This window comes from Manacus candei, unplaced genomic scaffold (assembly GCF_025592945.1).
Source record: "Manacus candei isolate 608988 ecotype Guabito, Panama unplaced genomic scaffold, ASM2559294v1 h1tg000064l, whole genome shotgun sequence".
Lineage (NCBI taxonomy): Eukaryota > Metazoa > Chordata > Aves > Passeriformes > Pipridae > Manacus > Manacus candei.
This window is the reverse complement of record NW_026138112.1, coordinates 2830536-2849021: the sequence shown is the minus strand read 5'-3', so window position 1 is coordinate 2849021 and position 18486 is coordinate 2830536. Positions and strand designations below refer to the sequence as shown.

Below are 18486 nucleotides of genomic sequence, written 5' to 3'. Positions count from 1 at the left end.
AATTAAATTACTTCAGACATGAAGGACAATGTTCTTTTACAGTTACTCTGGTACAGGGGCTGAGATTGCTTTGTGCAGTACACTGAATAAATAGCCAATCAAATAGTTTTTGTAAAGCATGAGGAGGGGGAACCGAAATAAAATTCTAATAGAAGGATTTTATGACTTCAAACATCAAAACTCCCAACCCTTGTCCCTTTGTTACCCCCCATACCTAAGTGGAAATTCTGTTCCCTGCCCAATGAAGTTACATTCTCTTACAGACTTTTCTCCTAGTTCTGCCAAAACTGAGATGCCACTCCCATTCTAGCCTTCTCCCAACATTTCAGGAGCCCTGGATTTCAGTCACTAGTTCAGGCACTCCAAAACTCCTCAGTTACCTGGCCTGCCACCACCACTCTGTGTAGTTTCTCTGACTGCATCTTTGTTTGCAGCTCCATAGGAACTGCACGAGTTTTATTCTGGATTTTGATTTTCAGCTTGAGAAGGACTGGACCCAGGGGGAGCAGAGAAGGGTTCATTTCATGAACTTCAGTGGGAAGTTGGTAACTAGTTTCTCGTGAACTCCAGAGCATCTGCAGGGCACTGAGAACAGAGACTTTATTTGATATGTGGAGACAGTCACACATATAATTTGACTAACATGCCTTAGACATGTAATTCACTCAAACTGCAGAAGTCTGGAAAAGCCATTTTCATAAAAGCTTATTTATTTATCCATAAAGCAATTATATGTATGTTATATAAACACAGAAAATCTATCAGAGCTACAGATCTGCCCATCACACACAGTGCTAACCACTGTTTACATTCCCACATCCTCACATGAATCACAGAGTTTACACGTTGTTGTACACACTCACTAAACTTGTTCTTGTGTACCTTACTTGTCTTTAGCAGCTGCCTCCAACTTTTTATTTAACCTCTGCTTCACCTTTCATGTAGAACATTTCTGGGAACTCCTGGAATTATTAAAACAAGACAGGTACGTGTCAGCAATGATGAAACAGAAATTGGGAAAGGCAGGAAAGAAGTGGAAAACAAATTACAGACTCACATAGAGCCTGGTGCAGATGAAGCAAGCTCAGCTATGACATTCTCAGTTACTGTACATCTGCTGGGATAAATACTGGGCTGGGCTATCTATCTCAGAAACCAAAGGAACCAAACAGGACAGATCAAACAGCATCAGAAGCTGCAATCCCATCTGACACAGAACCACAGGACAACACAGCTTTTCTCCATTTCCTTGTGGCTTGATGTTCACAGTAACACTGAACAGCAGAAACAGGTGAGCAAGATCCCACAGCCCAGAGGCAAAAGCCCAGCCACAGCACATCATCCCAGAAAAACCAGTGGGGTCTTTGAGTCACAGGCAGCCCTCCCTAGAACATAAAAACACAAACATAAATAAAGGTCTCTCCTTTATTGCCATTAATGGGAACATTTCCTGGCACTGGTCAGATGACAAACTCTTTTTCCCAGTTCCCTCAGCCAACTCAGTAACCATGGCAACTGTCTCCAGTGTAATGACATCATATGGTTTCCTAGGCAACTGTTCCCAGTGCAATGACGTCATGTGGTCACCATGGCAATGCTCCATGAGGCCAGGAAGAAAGTATTTGAAGTGGGAAGATAGGTCAGAAAGGACAAAAGAGGGCTCAGGGAAGAGCAGGATGAAAGATAATGGAGGTAAAAATATGAGTTTTATGAGAAGAACAGATGCAAGGGAAAGGAATGGGTGGACAAATGGAAAAAGAAAAATCTGAAGTAATTTAAACTATTATTGGTTTAAAAAAAAAAATCTTAATTCTATTATCTATAATATGTTATTTAGGTCAGAGATGCTGAAGCACAGCATGGTCACAGGAAGTGTGGCTCAAGCGCTGATTTAGTGGAGGGACTTTGGACAATCCAGGAGAAACTGCCAGAAATCTCCAGAGAGACACCAAGGGAAATCACTCTATACAGAATATACGGGTACTTTTTCTAATACCCAGGGCTCTGTCACAGCAGTGCCAAGAACCAGGTGTCACTGCCATGCCTTACAGGGCTGGAGAAGATTTCTTTGCCCTCTTCCTTCTGTTCTCTGTACTTGAAGACATGATAACAATAACCTGGCCAGCTAACAAATGAAAATGGGTTTTCCTTTGACTGAAAGCTCCTTCAGCACCTCATCAAGGTGGAAGAATGTCCCTTCTTTTTAATTTTCTAGATCTTCTTCCAATTCTATTATACTCTCAAATGTTTGAGCTGGCTGAAGATAAATATCCTTTCTGCATTCAATCTGTTTAATTCTGGACAGTCTCAGCCAGTAGACAATGTTACTACCAGCTTTATGTTAAATGGCTATAAAACCCCTGGGAGAAAGCTTCTTGGCAAGGAAATGCTGGAGTTATTGATACCCACTGAGTGCAAGATAAAGGCACAGAAAGCAGTGCCCTCTGAGGACAGCCTGCAGGCTCAAAGCCTGGGGCCATGTTCTGGAGGAGGCTTCCAAGTCTATCACACAGTACTTTCCTATCCAGCAAGGCATCTTCACATTGTGTCTCTTAAGTAAAGCCTTAATTTAGTTTAATTAGCCCAATATTTGACCTCCACCCCTCATTTCAGAAGGAGTTAATGTAGAACCAGATGTAGTGATTATAACACTGAATTCAGCAATGGGAGGTTGTAGCTGCGACTTCTTCGACCAAAAGTGATTCAGTTTTTACACTGAAGGGAAGATGAACCTCAGCTGATCAGACCCAAACTTCAAATAATGTGAGGTTTAGAAAGCTGTTGGATTTAAGCATGGCTGTAAATGCCAAGTTGGTGTCAGGCTGACCCTCAGAAAGCAGGATCTCAGGAGTCACTGGAGCAGTGACTCCTGTGTGAACAGCTGAGCACTGAGGAAAAGAACAGTTTTCTATAGGAAGGACTTTGTCACAAGGAAACATTTTTGTACCACGAGACCTCCTGCACATTGTTGCTGTTACTCAGAGAGCAACAATGCATTTAATATGCCAAGCACTTTGCAAATCTCTACAAAGGCAGGCATTAGGGCTCATAAAGTCTGACTCCTTCAGAGCAGCCCACTCAGTACATCTCCAAGGGCTTTCATTGCAAAACCCTGCAGTCATCAGGCTGGAAATGTTCCAGGTGCTTAATTACACACAGAAGAGAGAGAACTGAGAGAGAGAGAGAAGAAAAATCTCAGAGATAAGCAGCTTTAGGAAGGATGTGGTGGCTGAGGGAGAGAAACAGGAAAAGGGGAGGAGGAGGAGAGGAAAGGGAGGAAAAAATCTCTCACGCTGTTGAGCAGAAACACAAACCCCAGAGAGAGAAAGCAAGGGCAGCATCGGGCCCCCAGAGTTACTCTCCAGTCCTCCTCATACTCTCCCCTAAATCAGAAGATCTCCCCAGAGCAGCTCACTGTGCACACCTCACACAAACCCAGGCTCAGCTGGGCATTCTCAGACAATCCACAGGTCCCACCCACGCAGCAGTTACATCTTCACTGAGCTACCAAAAGGTATTGCTGCAGGGAGAGCAGAAGGAAGTGTTAGCAGGGTCAGCACAAAATGAAGAAAAACAACTGCTAGAGAAGAAAACAAGTGGGAAATAGGTGCTGGGGATTGTTTTGGTTTGTGGGTTGATTTTTTTTTTTTCAAGCTGAGCTGAGAGACTGAAACATCTGCATTAAGAAACATTTCAGGCTGCAGCCTTACTTCAAAAAGTAGGAATCTTTAACAAACAGTGGCAAAATACAAGGTGAATTGATAATGTTTGACTCCTGATAAATCCCTCTGATGAACAGTGATACATTCCAGTATAAGTAAAACAAAATGAAATGCTGAGACTTGACTTAAAAGAGAAAAGGGGAGAAAATAGAGTAATGACTAATGGCCATGTAAAAAAAAAAAAATCTATTAGCTGTTTCAAACTGTGTTGCCTTAAGTAATAAAGAATAATATGTACGAATATCTAATTCATTACCACGCTTTACAACTGCACATACAGGTGTTCTGTGTTCATTAAAAATAAGACAAATTCTGCTCTGATTGCTGCAAGACAATTAAGCTCACATGTAATAGAAGAAATGGTAATATGCAGCTCAGCCAGTAAGGACAAAGTAATATAGTGAGGTGTAACAGTAAAACTTTGCAGACAGCTGTCCCAAAAGCTGTCAAAGTAGGCTTCTGCTCTTAGCCTACTTTAACCCTAAAAAATTATATGATCTTAAAAAAATTGACATTGAAATAACAGGAAGAAAAGATCCCAAAATAAGACTTGTTTTTATTGAATAAGAAGTGAATTGTAAGAGCAGGAAAGAGATTTATCAACAGGAATCAGAATACATGTTGGATAAAATATCTCCTGGGTATTCCTGACTTTGTGTCAGCCCATCCACCTGCTAATTAGCACCAAGACATTATTGTGATTGCTCTAGGATAACAGGATGAATAATTCATTATACCTTACCCATTAGTGGCTCTTAATCAGTTCTCAATCCCAGGATTCAGCATAATCTTTATGGCGGAATTAACAACACACATACACACATAATGTGTTTAGTAAAATTTAAAGCAGTTGTTTTAAACACAGCTAATGATAGGCTAATAAGCTCAGCTAAAGCTGGGCTTTACTAGTCTAAAAATAATAGTTCATTCTGTCCACTTTTAGCCTAGACTCAAAGCAAGGAAGTGTCAGCTGTGGAAACCAGGAGAATGACTCAGCAGTGGTACCAAAGCTCATCTGTTAGCAATGCTGGGCTCTGATGGGACTGATGACAGCAAATGTTCCAACTTCCCAATCCTTCCAGGCCATTTTACAGCCCAGGGAGGCTTAATAGGACTTGTTTCAGAAGAGGCAAATAGCAGTCCTTAAAAAGCTTGAAGTGGCACAAGAGAAGAGAGTTGTTCCTGCCCTGTAAGGACATGTGGAATCCCAGCAGAAACACCCTGATCCATGGATGGCCAGCAACAAACACTGGGAGAGACCTGGGCCATTTCCTGCCAAAGGTGGCCTTGGGCTTCTGTTCCCTGCTCTGGCTGTGGGATGCAGTGACAGGAGCAGAGCTGACTGCTCCAGCACGGCTCTGGCTGTGGGATGCAGTGACAGGAGCAGAGCTGACTGCTCCAGCATGGCTCTGGCTGCAGACAGGAAGCCACTGCAGCTGCTGCCCTGTGGCTGGGCTGGCCCAGCTCAGAGCACACACCTCCACAGCTCTCTCCGAAAATCCACTGGCTTTAAAGCCCCAGCACCCTGAATTCTCAGGCAGGTGTGTCACTGGAGTCACTGGGGCTGTACTTCAGTAAAAAATAACCACCTGGGATTTGGCTTTTTTCTGTGCTTCAAAACAAAGCAAACATGGGACAAGCCCAAGTTGCTCACTGCAGAGAGAACACGCTCCACTTCACCCGGCGGGGAAACCACTTACTCAGTCCCTGCTCCCACACACACCCACTGTCCCTGCCTGCTGCAAGTCAGATGTTCTTTTGTGCTGCTCAGGGCACAGCAACAGTCAGAAAGGCTGTTAAAAAGGCTTCTCCTGCCAACCCCCTACAATTCCTGCTTCCTTCCAGTGTGTGCCTTACGTGCCTGGGAAAGGAATCAACGCTCTGCTGCCATCCCTGCTCTTTCAGTAGCCTTTGCTTGAGAAAACCCTGAGTAAAGGTCATCCCTCTGATGTTCCAACAAGGATGCAGTTCTCCAAATGCCACAGATTTTATACAAAATTACTGTAAATATAATTGGCTTATGTTTTTAATACTATTTATATTTATTATAACTTATAATAAGTAATTGTTATAGTTAATATTTATAACTGGCACATCACAGGAAGTCATAAGGACTTGGGCTGTTTCTTCCCTCAGACACGTTAAACCAGATCATTCTTCAGAGATGGGAGAGTTCAGCTACTAATGGATTAAATCCTAAAATGGAATCGATCCCATTATCAAATTATGTGAAAATAACTCTTTCTAATTTAAGTACATAACTGTACATAAGTGATTTCCTAATGATTACCTCCATAAAAGGGTATTCCCTGCTGGAGTACTCACAGTGCTTTGCCTTAATGCACTCTGGGCTTTGCAAATACCCAACTGAATGAAAATAATTCATCTGGTTACAATGTTTGAGTTGGGACAGACCAAACTGGTTCATAATCATTAGTTAAAATCATTTAGACTAAAATATAAGACAGCATCTAACACTGAGGATTTAGAAAAAAGATTTGTGTATACTTGAAGGATACATATATGATAAATATATTACTACATTTATAGTTATGCAATAATAGATCACAAATGGTATGTAGGAAAGAGTTATAATAGACATTTTTAACATTGTGAATAATGACAAAATGAAAAAAGTACTTGTAGCTGTAATACATGGGAAGTTACACAGCTCACTCACAGACACCCTCCGTCTTCACTGCCTGCAATTCACAATCATAGAAAACCAAATTCTAGTGATAAAAAAGCATCTTGCTGACAATAGCCAAAAAGGACTGATATCCACTTACCCTAAAATTTTAGAGGAAGGTATTGCTTTGTGACTTTCACAGTCTCAATCCCCAGGATTGAGAATCTGCCCTACAAGAACAGTGAAAAATCAGAGTATTTTTCCTACAATTTTGTTCCTAAAATTTCCACCTGTTTCTCTCAGTCTTTGGCTCCTTTCATTCCACATCTCTTTTGTCAACTGATCCATACAGCTTCTGTCCCATATGATCTTCTCAGTGCTCCAAGATAGCCATGATATAACAAAAACAATCCATTAACATATAACCCAAATGGGGAGTAATTTGGGAAAAGCAGCAAAACATGTCATCAAAAAGCACATCTACTATATATATACTTCAATATATAGACATAAGCAATGCATCTTCATTTCCCAGGCTATAGCTGCTTTGGGACAGAGTGCCTTACAGAATATTTATAATTTACCTTAATCCCAGTGAAGGTTTGCTATGAAATATTTCCTCACTTGATTGCCCTTAGCATGGCAGAGAGACATAATGCACTGGGGATTGTTTTCTCCAACTTGAAATGTGTTCTAACAACTGTGCTGTGTGGTACTTGTATTGCTTTCAGCATTCAGCTTTCATATTTCTAGGAGATATTTAAACACCTATTTAAACTACTCTAAAAATAAATATTAAATATTCCTTTAATTTTAGAGCTGACAAATTACTCTGCATAACTGCCTGATGGAATTAATTTATACTGTGATGCCTCGAAATCGATTTGCAATCAACAGTCTTGAAACAGGAGACACTCCTTGTTATTCCTGTTTGACATTTTATTACTCAATAGAACAAAATGCAGAATTAGGTTAAAAAATGGCTTTCAACAGTTTTCCATGGGAAACCTGATTTTTAAATTTATCATACTTTCCTTAAGCTTCTTTGTCTTACCTGCTTCTGAAACATTCTTATCTGAAATACCTCTTTTTTGAAGGTGTTTTGTGATTCTCAAGTGCTTAATCTTGCTTTTTCACACACAGAAGACAAACTTCCTTAACTTCTAAGGTTTCCTGCCTCCTGCAATATTTTTGGAAATATTTAAGTTATCTATCGTGTTCATGCTATACAGACACAAGCATAAAAGTCAGATGAGGAGCATGAATAATCATAGCTATAGATTATTTTCTTATATACATGAAAATAACTGGAGAACAGTTACCTGGGAGCAGTCTGGGAAAGGAATGGTATCCACCAAGTACTTGCTCACTGGAGATAAACAGGTGAGGGTAGTTGGAAGCCTGGCTTACTTTATTTCTCACAGATGGCTCTATTTCTGACACTAATTAAAACCCTACCTGGCCTGCCCTCAGTGTTTAGAACATCTTCATTTATCTCAGAAATGATTAAGGCTCAGACACTAAACCATCTGCATCTATGGAACTTCAAGTACTTTAGGCTTGTTCAGAACAAGATCTAAACATCCTCTGTCAATTATGTGTATAATCAACTTCACACTCTTCAAAATCTGCCACTGATTTCAAGGAGGTGCTTCAGTGAATATAAGATGTATCCAACAAGGTTTTTCGTGTTGTTGCAGTGGTTTAGCCAATTTTTCTTGATCAGCTAAGTTTAATTAATTCAAATATGTGGTGTGGATATAATTAAAGAACAAAGATCCAAAGCACTGAAATATTTTTTCCTGTTTACTCCCTGTCCTTAAACTAGTTTGTTGAAAGATTTCCAGCTGGTCCCAGAAAGTATTTTATAATGTACAGTGACATCAGTTTTCAGCCTTCTTTCATTACCATTAAGTCATTCTCATATATAACTTAAAATACGGCCAGGCTTTTCATTTCCTTTAACTTGAAGTGTACTCTCATCATTTCTTTTCTAGATTTACAGCAGCCTCCTGCAGCTGCTGGAAGAGGCCCAGGGAGTAGGTCAGGGAGTCCCCTTGTGCTTCTTTGGGAATAGATTGGGCTCTAGAAGTCAGAGCATCCAACCTGCAGATCACAAGGACCAGTATTAAGGATGGAAAACCACCAGCAGAAGCTCCATGCAAAGGAAAGGCAGCGTGGAAAAAACTATTTGCAAATCCATAGTGAGACCAAGGTAGTTAACAGAGTAAATGGTTACTTACCACAGCAAGTGTGTGGTCCTTTGATATGTGCTGTCCATGGAGATCCAGTCTCATCACTCTTCTGAAGGTTCCTGCTTCCCTAAAACCTCCACTCTCCCCGTGCTATTGCTTATGTTGTACCACAGCCTCTCACTACAGGCAGCCCAAGAAGTTTGAGTGTTCCAGAGCATTGGCACATTTCATTCTAGTGGGTTCAACAGGGTGTGGATGTGTTTGTACTCTGAGGGATGAACAAATCCCCTTCCATAAAGCTAGGACATATTTCAGCAGACTAGGACATGCACTAAAGTATCCCTGTGCCTACAAAGACCCCACTGTTAATTTAAGGTCTGACTATCCCTTAGCTTTCAAGCTCGTACAGTGCCACAGAAAATGCTGCTTTACACTTGGCAGCTCTCAGGTTGCTAAAAATTCAAGGGTAAGCAGAGACATATCAACACCCTTGGAGTGACTTAACCTCCCAACAAAGATTGCCTGGGAAAGACACAAAAAGTATAGTCCTGGGCAAAAGCAATGCTCAGATGGACCTTTACATAAATAACTCTCACCATATCAAGATTAACAAGCATCCTTTTATGCCTGAATTAAGGCAACATAAAGAAACCCCCATCAGGGAGCAGGAAAATCACTCAGTTTTAAGTCTTTCCACTGGAATTAGTCCTGCTTCAAAAAATGTTGTGAACTTCAACTAAGCACTTTTGGTGAATACATCTGGTGTTTTCAAACAATAAATTGGGCATAGCCTAGGATTTTATTTATTTTAGAGAGTGAGAGACAGACAACATGACTTGGGTGTCATCTCAGAGAAAAACCAGTTCCAAAATACCTGAATCCTACAGTCCACTGAAGAATATTGGAATAAAGAACATGTGCTGTTCATCTCTTTTGGCCTCCTCCACATCATTGCTGCAACAGGGATTACAAGAAAGCATTTAGCAATCCCAGGGCCCAGAATATGGAAAAGCTCCAGAAGTGGAAGCTCCAGTGGATTGCACTGGAGCACTTTTTCTTTCTTGCTCCACAGAACATTCTCTACTGACTCACACCAAAACACAACCACAAAACCTCTGTGTCATTCACTGACAGCTGGAACACATGGGAGGAGTGTCTGCTCTCCTACTGAAAATCTAATACACTGTTACACTGCATCATTCTGCACAATCCCTTTGTCTCCCCTTTGGATCCCATACACCAGGGCAACAGCAAACCTTCAGCTGTGTCAGACACCTGCTGACTCACCTGTTGTGTGTTTATCTCTGATTTTGTGATATAGGATCTGCACAACTGCAATGAGAAAGGATTCCTCAGCTTTTGAATTAGCAAAAAGGTAATATAAAAGATAACAAAGAGACAGGTACTTCTATAAACAGGAAAACAAACCTACCAATTGCCAATAATACTATTAACCATTCAGAGTGTTCCAATGGGAAAAGGCAGCTATGGCCAAGTTTCACCTTGGCTCCACAGGGCAGGTAAGGAGGTATCTGTATTTTCATCTTTTTCAGATGTTGCATTAGGCTTTCAGTTGTTGCCAACTTTACTGATATAAAGCTAGAATTACCTAAAAGATGATAGAATATATAAATACACACAAATCTACTATTAAAAATTCTAAAACTCCAGATACTTAAAAACGACCAGTGTGCTGCTTATAAAAAGTATAAGCAGCTGCTGTGGGTAAATCAGACCAGTAATAACTACTGTACAAATCAAAGAAAAATAGATTCTGATAAATGAGAACTTACATGACCTTTGAGCTATCCCAGGTGCCAGTGGCAGTCTGGACACAGCTAACTTTTCCTGCTTCTGGGACATAACATTCCAGAAGCATGTACATCACCAACAAATGTACATGTACACTAACTGTTGGGAGAAAGCAAAAACAACAGGTAAGTTTGTGGACTAGATTTAAGTTAGCTAAAACCAGAAAGGCAGTCTTTAGGAACAAGTATTGCTTCTGTTTGAAGCAGGTAAATATGAAATAATTACTGGGATATTCATATGTGAAGCTGATTTGGTGGCTGCACTTCAGAGAAAGTTGAGAGGTTACAGTGGACAGAAGCAAACACAAGTCTCTACACTGATATAAGTCCTGTGCTTTACAACTCTTTAGCTCCTGAGTGGAATTGCATTACAACTGCTCTAGTGAGCAAACAACTAAACACACCTCCTTTGGAAGCTCCACTGTGGGTGCTGTGAGTTCTGTGGGTTTGGTTCTTTCTTTTTTCATCGTACTGTTTGTGTTGTGTTTGTTTAGCAAGTGTCAACTTCTCATTCCACTTTTGATTAAATATGTTTCAACCCATCAGTGATGTGTTGGGTAACTCTGTCTCCACTCTGAACAAACGACAGGACAGCTCATGTAGAGATAACATCCCTGAAGCAGCATTTTATTTTATTCACTTAATTCCAAAACATTTAATTTAGAAGTCTGGCATCTCAGTCATCCATCTTAACATGGGCAAATATTGACATACAGTTGTCAGAATACACAGACAACTAAACAGCCAAAGAGTTTACAAAAAATAAATTCATGATTCTTCAAAACAACTGCAAAAGGTTACAAGTATCAAAACTCTTAGGTAGATGCACTGCATTAAAAGAAACTGTGCACATAAGTTAGAGGCAAAAAAACCAAATTGCTACTGAGACCTCACATTTCAAACAGTTTATTGTAAACTGATGAACAGAGCTGTCATTTCACATCAGCTTAACTGTTTTCATTGACTGAAAAAAATTTGGGGTGGCTAATTTACTTTGCATGCACAAAATGTACTGCTTAACAGAACTGTCAGCTCATTTCAAATGGAAAGAATTTAACTGGAATCTAGTTATCCTCAATCACCTTCCATTACTCTTTCCCATATTTTCCAATCAACAGGCAAACTAAAAATGCCTCTTTCTGCACTGCTCAAGTGCAACTAAGATAAATAGGGCCAAGAAACCAATCAATCCATCAATGCCCATGAAGACTCATCTGAAACTGCTTCTTGATAAAGTGGACAGCAGATCTGAACAGCTGTACAATACAGATATGCTTAGCACTAGATATTTAGTGTGACTGTGGCAAGGAAATATTGGTGATGATGGGGATGGCCAAGTGGATGAAAGAGGGATCAGAGGAAAGCTTTTTAATTATTGCCCTCTCCTGCTTCTTCATCTTGCTGGTCACTCGTCCAGAGAGTGAGGTTATCTCGAAGTAACTGCATGATGAGAGTGGAGTCCTTGTAGGAATCCTCATTTAGTGTGTCCAGCTCTGCTATGGCATCATCAAAGGCTTGTTTGGCTAAAAGGCAGGCCTGCTCGGGAGCATTCTGGATTTCGTAGTAGAACACAGAGAAGTTGAGTGCCAGCCCAAGCCTAATTGGGTGAGTGGGCTGCATGTGCTCTTTGCTGATTTCAAAAGCCTCTTTGTAGGCAGCTTCTGAGGCTTCCACGACACTGTTCTTCTTCTCTCCAGCAGCAACTTCTGCCAAATAGCGGTAGTAATCCCCTTTCATTTTCAGGTAAAACACCTTGCTCTCATACTGGAAGTCATTGCAGTTCTTGATCAAGTATTTATCTAGGAGAGCCAAAACATCATTGCAGACTGTCTCGAGCTCCTTTTCTATCTTCTCCCTATAGGCTTTAACCTTCTCCAGCTTCTTCTCATTCCCATCTGCCATGGTCTTCTGCTCTATGCTGCTGATGACACGCCAGGAAGATCGTCTGGCTCCGACTACGTTCTTGTAGGCTACAGACAGCAGGTTTCTATCCTCATTTGAGAGGGGCTCATTCAGCTCAGTTACCTGTAAACACACACAAAGAGCAAATTTAAAGGGTTTGCCTTCAGAGAAAAGCGTGCAAACTTCCTTAAATACTTCCATCACGAAGTGCAAGATTCAAAATTTCTTCTACATCCCAAAAGTCCTTCAAGACAGGAGTAATTTTGAAATATCGAAAGTTTAAACCCACTTCTGCAGTCCAGAGTGAAACCCCCACAGTTCTGATGTAATAGAAGGGGCATTTAGAAGCAAAGAACATTCACTGAATAAAAGTGAGTCAGGCTTGTGTAACAGAGAAGCACTAACAGAGGAGGGCTCGGGTTTTTTAGGAAGTCTGCTATAATTACACAGACTACACATATAGTGATGAATTGAACTGTACCTACAACACCAGCTACATGAATCTGGAACACAGCACCCACACTGGCAACTGGTGCAATTCTTGCATTTCTTTCCCCTGCTGCTCTTTCCTTCAACAGCAGAGGTGGAAGCGCTGCAGTCGATAAGCTCTGCACAGTACAAAGGAATTAGTCTTTCATAGTATCTTTGAGACACTTAGTGAGCAATTTCCAGTGTAATACAAAAATTACCCTGGCTCCAGACAAATTCCAGGGATAGCACATGAAAGAAACTGCATAAAAATAGAACAGGAAATCAGGAAAGAAGCCACGATCAACTCTGAACTGCTACTACAAAAAGCTGGGATAAAAGGATAATACTTCTCATACTGTCTATTTAGGCCTATTTCAATTGCTGTGTTAATTTAGGGAATAAAATCTATCACACAGTCACTTGAAACTGTTCTACTTTTTCAAATTTATAAACATGAAATTAAGCTCAAAGGAATTAGGATGAAAAACTCCCCTACTTTAAGCATATTGCATTAAAAGCAGTCACTAGAATTCTAAGGGTATGTACTTTGGTGTGAAAGTAAACTTGTTCTTGCTCAGACACTGCTAAAATAATTAATTCTTTAAAAATGTGCATATTTACACTGTTTGACAGGCACCAGAGTGTTCTCAACCAAATACTTACATACTACAAATAATCAAGTCACAAATATTTATACTATTCTGAGACTGCTGGTGTAGCCAGTGAACCATCCAAAAATGTGAATATTTCCAGATCTAAAAAAATACTTTATGAATTGTAACTGTTAGAGTAAGGAGAGATTACTTTCAAATTTAGGTTTGGTTCTTAAAATATAAGTTAATTAGCTTTATCTCCAAAATGCCTTTTCCCCACAGCTCAGGACCCTGAACTCCCACAAGACACCGCTCTGCTCATCCTAATGTAATTAGAGACGATCTACAGGGGCTGAACTGCACAGGAATCAACTCTAACGACATCTTAATAACCTTCCTCCCGGCTCCCAATCAATATTCCCCCACCAGTCCCTCCCTCAGCAATCTCTGCTATGACTCACCTGTATCATCTACTCTAGTAGAGATATTAACAGTTCCTTCGCAGCTTAGTGACAAAAACATGGGAGCAGAATCAAGGAATCCTGATACAACCCTGGAATCCCTGCCCTCACGTGCTAAGGAGTGTCAGTGCTGTGTGAGCTCAGAAATGACACCGTGTGTGATCCCACACAGGTCACACACCAGACTGAGCCACTTCCACATGGAAAACAGACCCAAGGGAACGTTCCAGGAGTGATCCCCGAGGCACTGGGGGACTGCCCAGCAGAGCCTGACCCGGGGCAGGTGACTGTGATTGCACTTGTTTCATCAGCCAGAGCATGTCAGTCACAGCCTGGGCCAGTTCTGAGCAAGCTGCTGCAAAAATGACTGTACCTGAGCCAGCAGAAAGTCAGGCCTAATTATTAAAACTCTCCTGATACAACGTTGCACAGTCCATAATTTTGGAACAAATAAAAACCAGACTAATGAATTTAAACCAGACCAGTTTCTTGCATCATGTGACTTCAGTGTCTTGCAGCAAGAAGCAGCTCTACAGCTACATTTACTGTGTAGAACCACAGGGAGGAAGCATCTCCCAGCAGGGGAGGGCATTGCTTACATTAAAGGCATCTCAGTCCCCTCTCCTACACACACACTTCATTAACCCCAAACCAGACACTCAGTGATTTGTACTAAAAATACAGAACATCCCAAACTTTTAAGTCCATTTATATACACAGCTGAAGCCTACATAATGGACTAGAACCTCAAGCTATTTTGTTCAAAAATCTTTAGATAAGCCCAAGACTTAAATTTCTTTCATGTTGTGTATTATTTCACACACAACTAATTTTAAAACTCTGCATCTCACAGAACTCAGATTCACCTTACCAATTTTGAAGAGTGACTTTTTACCCACTGTGTAGCTATATTAGAAAAGCAACATAAATTAACAGAGGTCCTAAGCACTACATATTAGGATTAATACTGTTTGGAATACTAAGGGTTTATACAGGTAAAATGTTTCATTATTGCTGGAATTATCTAAACCCAGAGGTTTAAATTCAGTTCTGTATTCTCAGGATGCTGGAGCATTTCTTGCATCAACTGAGAACCTTTCACACACACACACCAAAAGCATCTTTCTCCAGCGTGTTGAGAAGCAATTCCGTACCTACCATGTAATGTTTATTTGAAATAGCTGGAATCCTGGAGCAGCATTTAATGCAATGGGAATGCCACACCCCTTGGAAGAATGCCATTTAGTAGAGGTACATTTACATATGACTGTATTTTCTATTAAAATAGTTTGGGCTTGGAAAAAGTAAAATTAAATTAATTAATTTGTAACGGCAAACTGTTTCATTTTACTCTCCTGTCTACAGCCAAAATACTAGGATTCTTCAAAAAAAAATAAGTTTAACAGCAACAAAAATTTGTATCAACCAGTAAATTCCTTTTTTAAGCTACTACTTCTACTTGGTCTGGCCTTTTTTTTTAAATAAGGAATTGATGAGACTGAAAAAGAAATGTTTCCCCAGCTTTCTACTGACAGATGAAATGGCAGCCTTGTCACAATATTTTTCTTCAGAGGCAGTCTCAAAAATCAGGCAAATGCATTTTCACTAAAATAGTCTTTGCTACTTACTGTTTCTAGCAGGCTGTTGGCTATACTGTGTATTGTAAAAGTGTGGTAACACATATGTAAAACTGAAATTAATTGTTCAGATTTCAATGTACACTGAGAGCACATTACTTTCATACAGCACCTTTAAGAAGTATAAGATATGTTACAATCAGAGATTTAAATAAACATATAATAGAAGCTTTTCAAATCAAGATATCCTGCACCAAGAATAGATATCCGAGTTGGAATACCCATTTCCTTCCTGCTGGAGGAAGTCTAACCTCTCTGGACTGCAAGATTACTTGAATATTATCCTATAGGGATAAAAAGCTCCTTTAATTATCTCTCACTTACAACCACTGAAAGAGAAGTATGAGCTGTGTGAGGACAGAGAGCCCCCAGGGCACTTCACAGGAGCTTATGCTCAGACCTACAAAATAACTCTGAGCACTGAAGAGTTCTGGAAATGGCCATGTTGGAGTGAACCCCTGTGAAAGCCCAGTAACCAACAGATGCTGCATTACAGACATATGGACAGCTTAAAGTAAGGGAAGTGTTGTCTTTTAAATTCAGATTTACTTTTTGTATTTCAAAAGTATCTGTAATGCATTTCAAGACTCAGCTCCCAAGTACAGAAGCTCAGCAGCACTCAACTTGTTTGAGAGCAGTAGTGGCATTACAGAGAACACTGTGACTCCAGCTGAATTTGCACAGTAATTGGGACAGTTTAAAGACAACTGGCCATGAACACTAGTTGTAAGTCCTTTATTGACATACTTCCTGAGGCACAGAAACTGTATTCTGATGGTTTCACATATGCCCAGAGTGCCAGACATGAACTGTAATTCAGCAGTACTTGGGGAAATAAAAAGCTCTCTACTAACTACAGCTACAAAGAGTCTTCTAGAGCAGCAGATTTTAGTGGTTCCTCTGCTTCATTTTTCACACTTACCAAGTGAAAGATACGAGATAAACAGAGCTGTTACTGCTACATTACATGTATCGTGAATTCTAGCAACACAATTAAAATACAACTTACTTTAACATCTAGTGCCTCTGGTATTGAGATAGTCAGAAGTATCACTGCTTTAGCACTGGACTGGTTGTAGTATTTATTACAAAATAATAGCAAAAGTGAACAAGAGCAGCAAAATAAGTGTCGTTTTACTGCCCTCGTTTAATGGAGGTGACGTACACATTCTTACAACAAAAATGTGGGCTCCATTTGAAGCTGCTTCTTCAAAATAAAATCATCTCGTGCCTTTGAACAGCACCACTCTCAAGGGAAACAGTTCCTCTAGAGGCCTTTGGTGTTCACAGAGGACAGGTCAGCAAGAACAAACCAACTGTAATCTGATACAGCAAAGACACTGCTAAGCATTCACTGGCATTAACATTACCCGTAGATCGTGTGAATACTTTGCTTTCAAAAAAGGGACTAGACATAGTAAGTTTGATCATTCTGCAATTTTATTATACATCAGTACAGGCAGGTCAGTACAAATAATTTTCATTGCTTGGTTCTGAAAGGAGTAGAGTTGCAAATATAACTTATTGTTTAAACATATGTCAGTATTCAACAGGGTACGGAATGCACTGAGAAATTGCTACCCTACAAAGAAGAGGCAAAAAGGCAAAGTTAAAGCTTGGGACAGGCTCTTGGAGCATGGGGGAGCTTTCACACACAGATGCAGGTACTATCTTTGAGTCAGAGCACTGATGTTTGTGGGTGAGGCCTCTATTTGTGTTTTTTATTACGAAGCAAAAGAAATATCTAGAAAAGGAAGGGGCTCCTCTTCGTGTGCCGTGTCCCCAGACAGCTCCCGCGGCAGTGCCCAGCCCACCCGGCCAGCACCCCCCAAACGCTGGGTGTGCCCAGAGAGGGAGACGCACCCCAAGGTCAAACCCACCACCCCAACAGGGGGAAGGGGGTGGGCGAGGACGGGCCCCCTCTGGAGCAGGTCAGAGAAGGAATGCACGGCGTTCCCGCCGCTCGCAGGGGCGGGCGCCATTCAAACGGCTGCACTGCGAGCCCGATTGGCGCGGTGGGGAAGGAGAGGAGGGCATGGGGACAGCCACACCCCCGGGGCAGGGACGGCCAGGGAGCGGGAGGGCTGCGAGACCGCCCGTACGAGGGAATGGAGGGAACAGGGGGGAAGGAAACATTTTAAAAGGGTGATCTAGGTCCGGTTTGAACCGGCTACTGTTTGTCTCGTCTCTGCCAAAGGCAGGTAGTACCGGGCGCCGCCCCACACGGCGGCGAGGTGTCCCGGCGGGAGGGTCTGGCTCCTGCTCCCGCCCTCCTTTCTTCACTACGACGGGTGGGACCTGGCTACTCGCATCCTCCCCGGACCCGACCCCGCCTCGGTCCAGCCCGCACTTCCTTTCCCTCCCTCCCCCACCACTACCCCCCTACACACTCCTCCCCGAGTACGCCGCACGGCCGCCACGCTACCGGCCCCACTCACCGACTTCATGGCCGAGGCCATGTCATCGTATCTCTCCGCCTGTTCGGCCAGGCGGGCTCGCTGCAGCAGCTGCTCTCGGTCCCCCATGGCCGCTTCCGTGGTGGCTGCCGGGCTGGGCTCTGCGCGCCCCTCAAAGAGAGCGGAAGGGGGTCGGGCTGTGCGGAAGCGCTCGGGTGGCGGGCGCAGGGACCGCAGCGGAGCGGCTCTCCGGGCTGTGCTGTGCCGGGCTGTGCCGCCCTGGCCGCCGCTCGCTCCCTCCCTCGCCCCGGCCGCGCTCCCGGACCGCGCTCGGCGTGTGCTGGTCGGCGCCTCGCGCTGCTGCCGCCGCCCGCGCCTGCGCGCCGGGAAGGCAACGAGGGGGCGGAGCCGCGGCTGCTGCAGGGGAGGGGAGGGGGCGCCGCTCCCCCGCGCTCTATTTCTAGGTGACGTCACTTGCTATAAATAGCCATCGCGGGGCGCCGGCCGCGGGACGCGCGTGCGCGCTGCGAGTGCTGCATTTTCCTGCTGCAAAGGTGGAGGTGGGCGGGGGGCGCGGGCACTGCGGGACCGGGCCGGGCCGGGCCGGGCGGGACAGCCCAGACACAGGGGCTCGGACACACACACACACCCCTCTGCACCGCCTCCGGC

The 18486-nt window shown here is 42.5% G+C and overlaps 1 protein-coding gene across 1 annotated transcript; it reads right to left on the bottom strand.

Moving 5' to 3' along the window:
• Positions 1-10957: 10957 nt before the first annotated feature.
• Positions 10958-18191, bottom strand: YWHAH (tyrosine 3-monooxygenase/tryptophan 5-monooxygenase activation protein eta). The gene is made up of 2 exons (XM_051805369.1): positions 17860-18191; positions 10958-12382 (listed from the first exon to the last, which is right to left on the bottom strand). The coding sequence occupies exons 1-2, from the start codon at positions 17944-17946 to the stop codon at positions 11726-11728; spliced, it is 744 nt and encodes a 247-aa protein (XP_051661329.1). The 5' UTR covers positions 17947-18191; the 3' UTR covers positions 10958-11725.
• Positions 18192-18486: the final 295 nt, after the last annotated feature.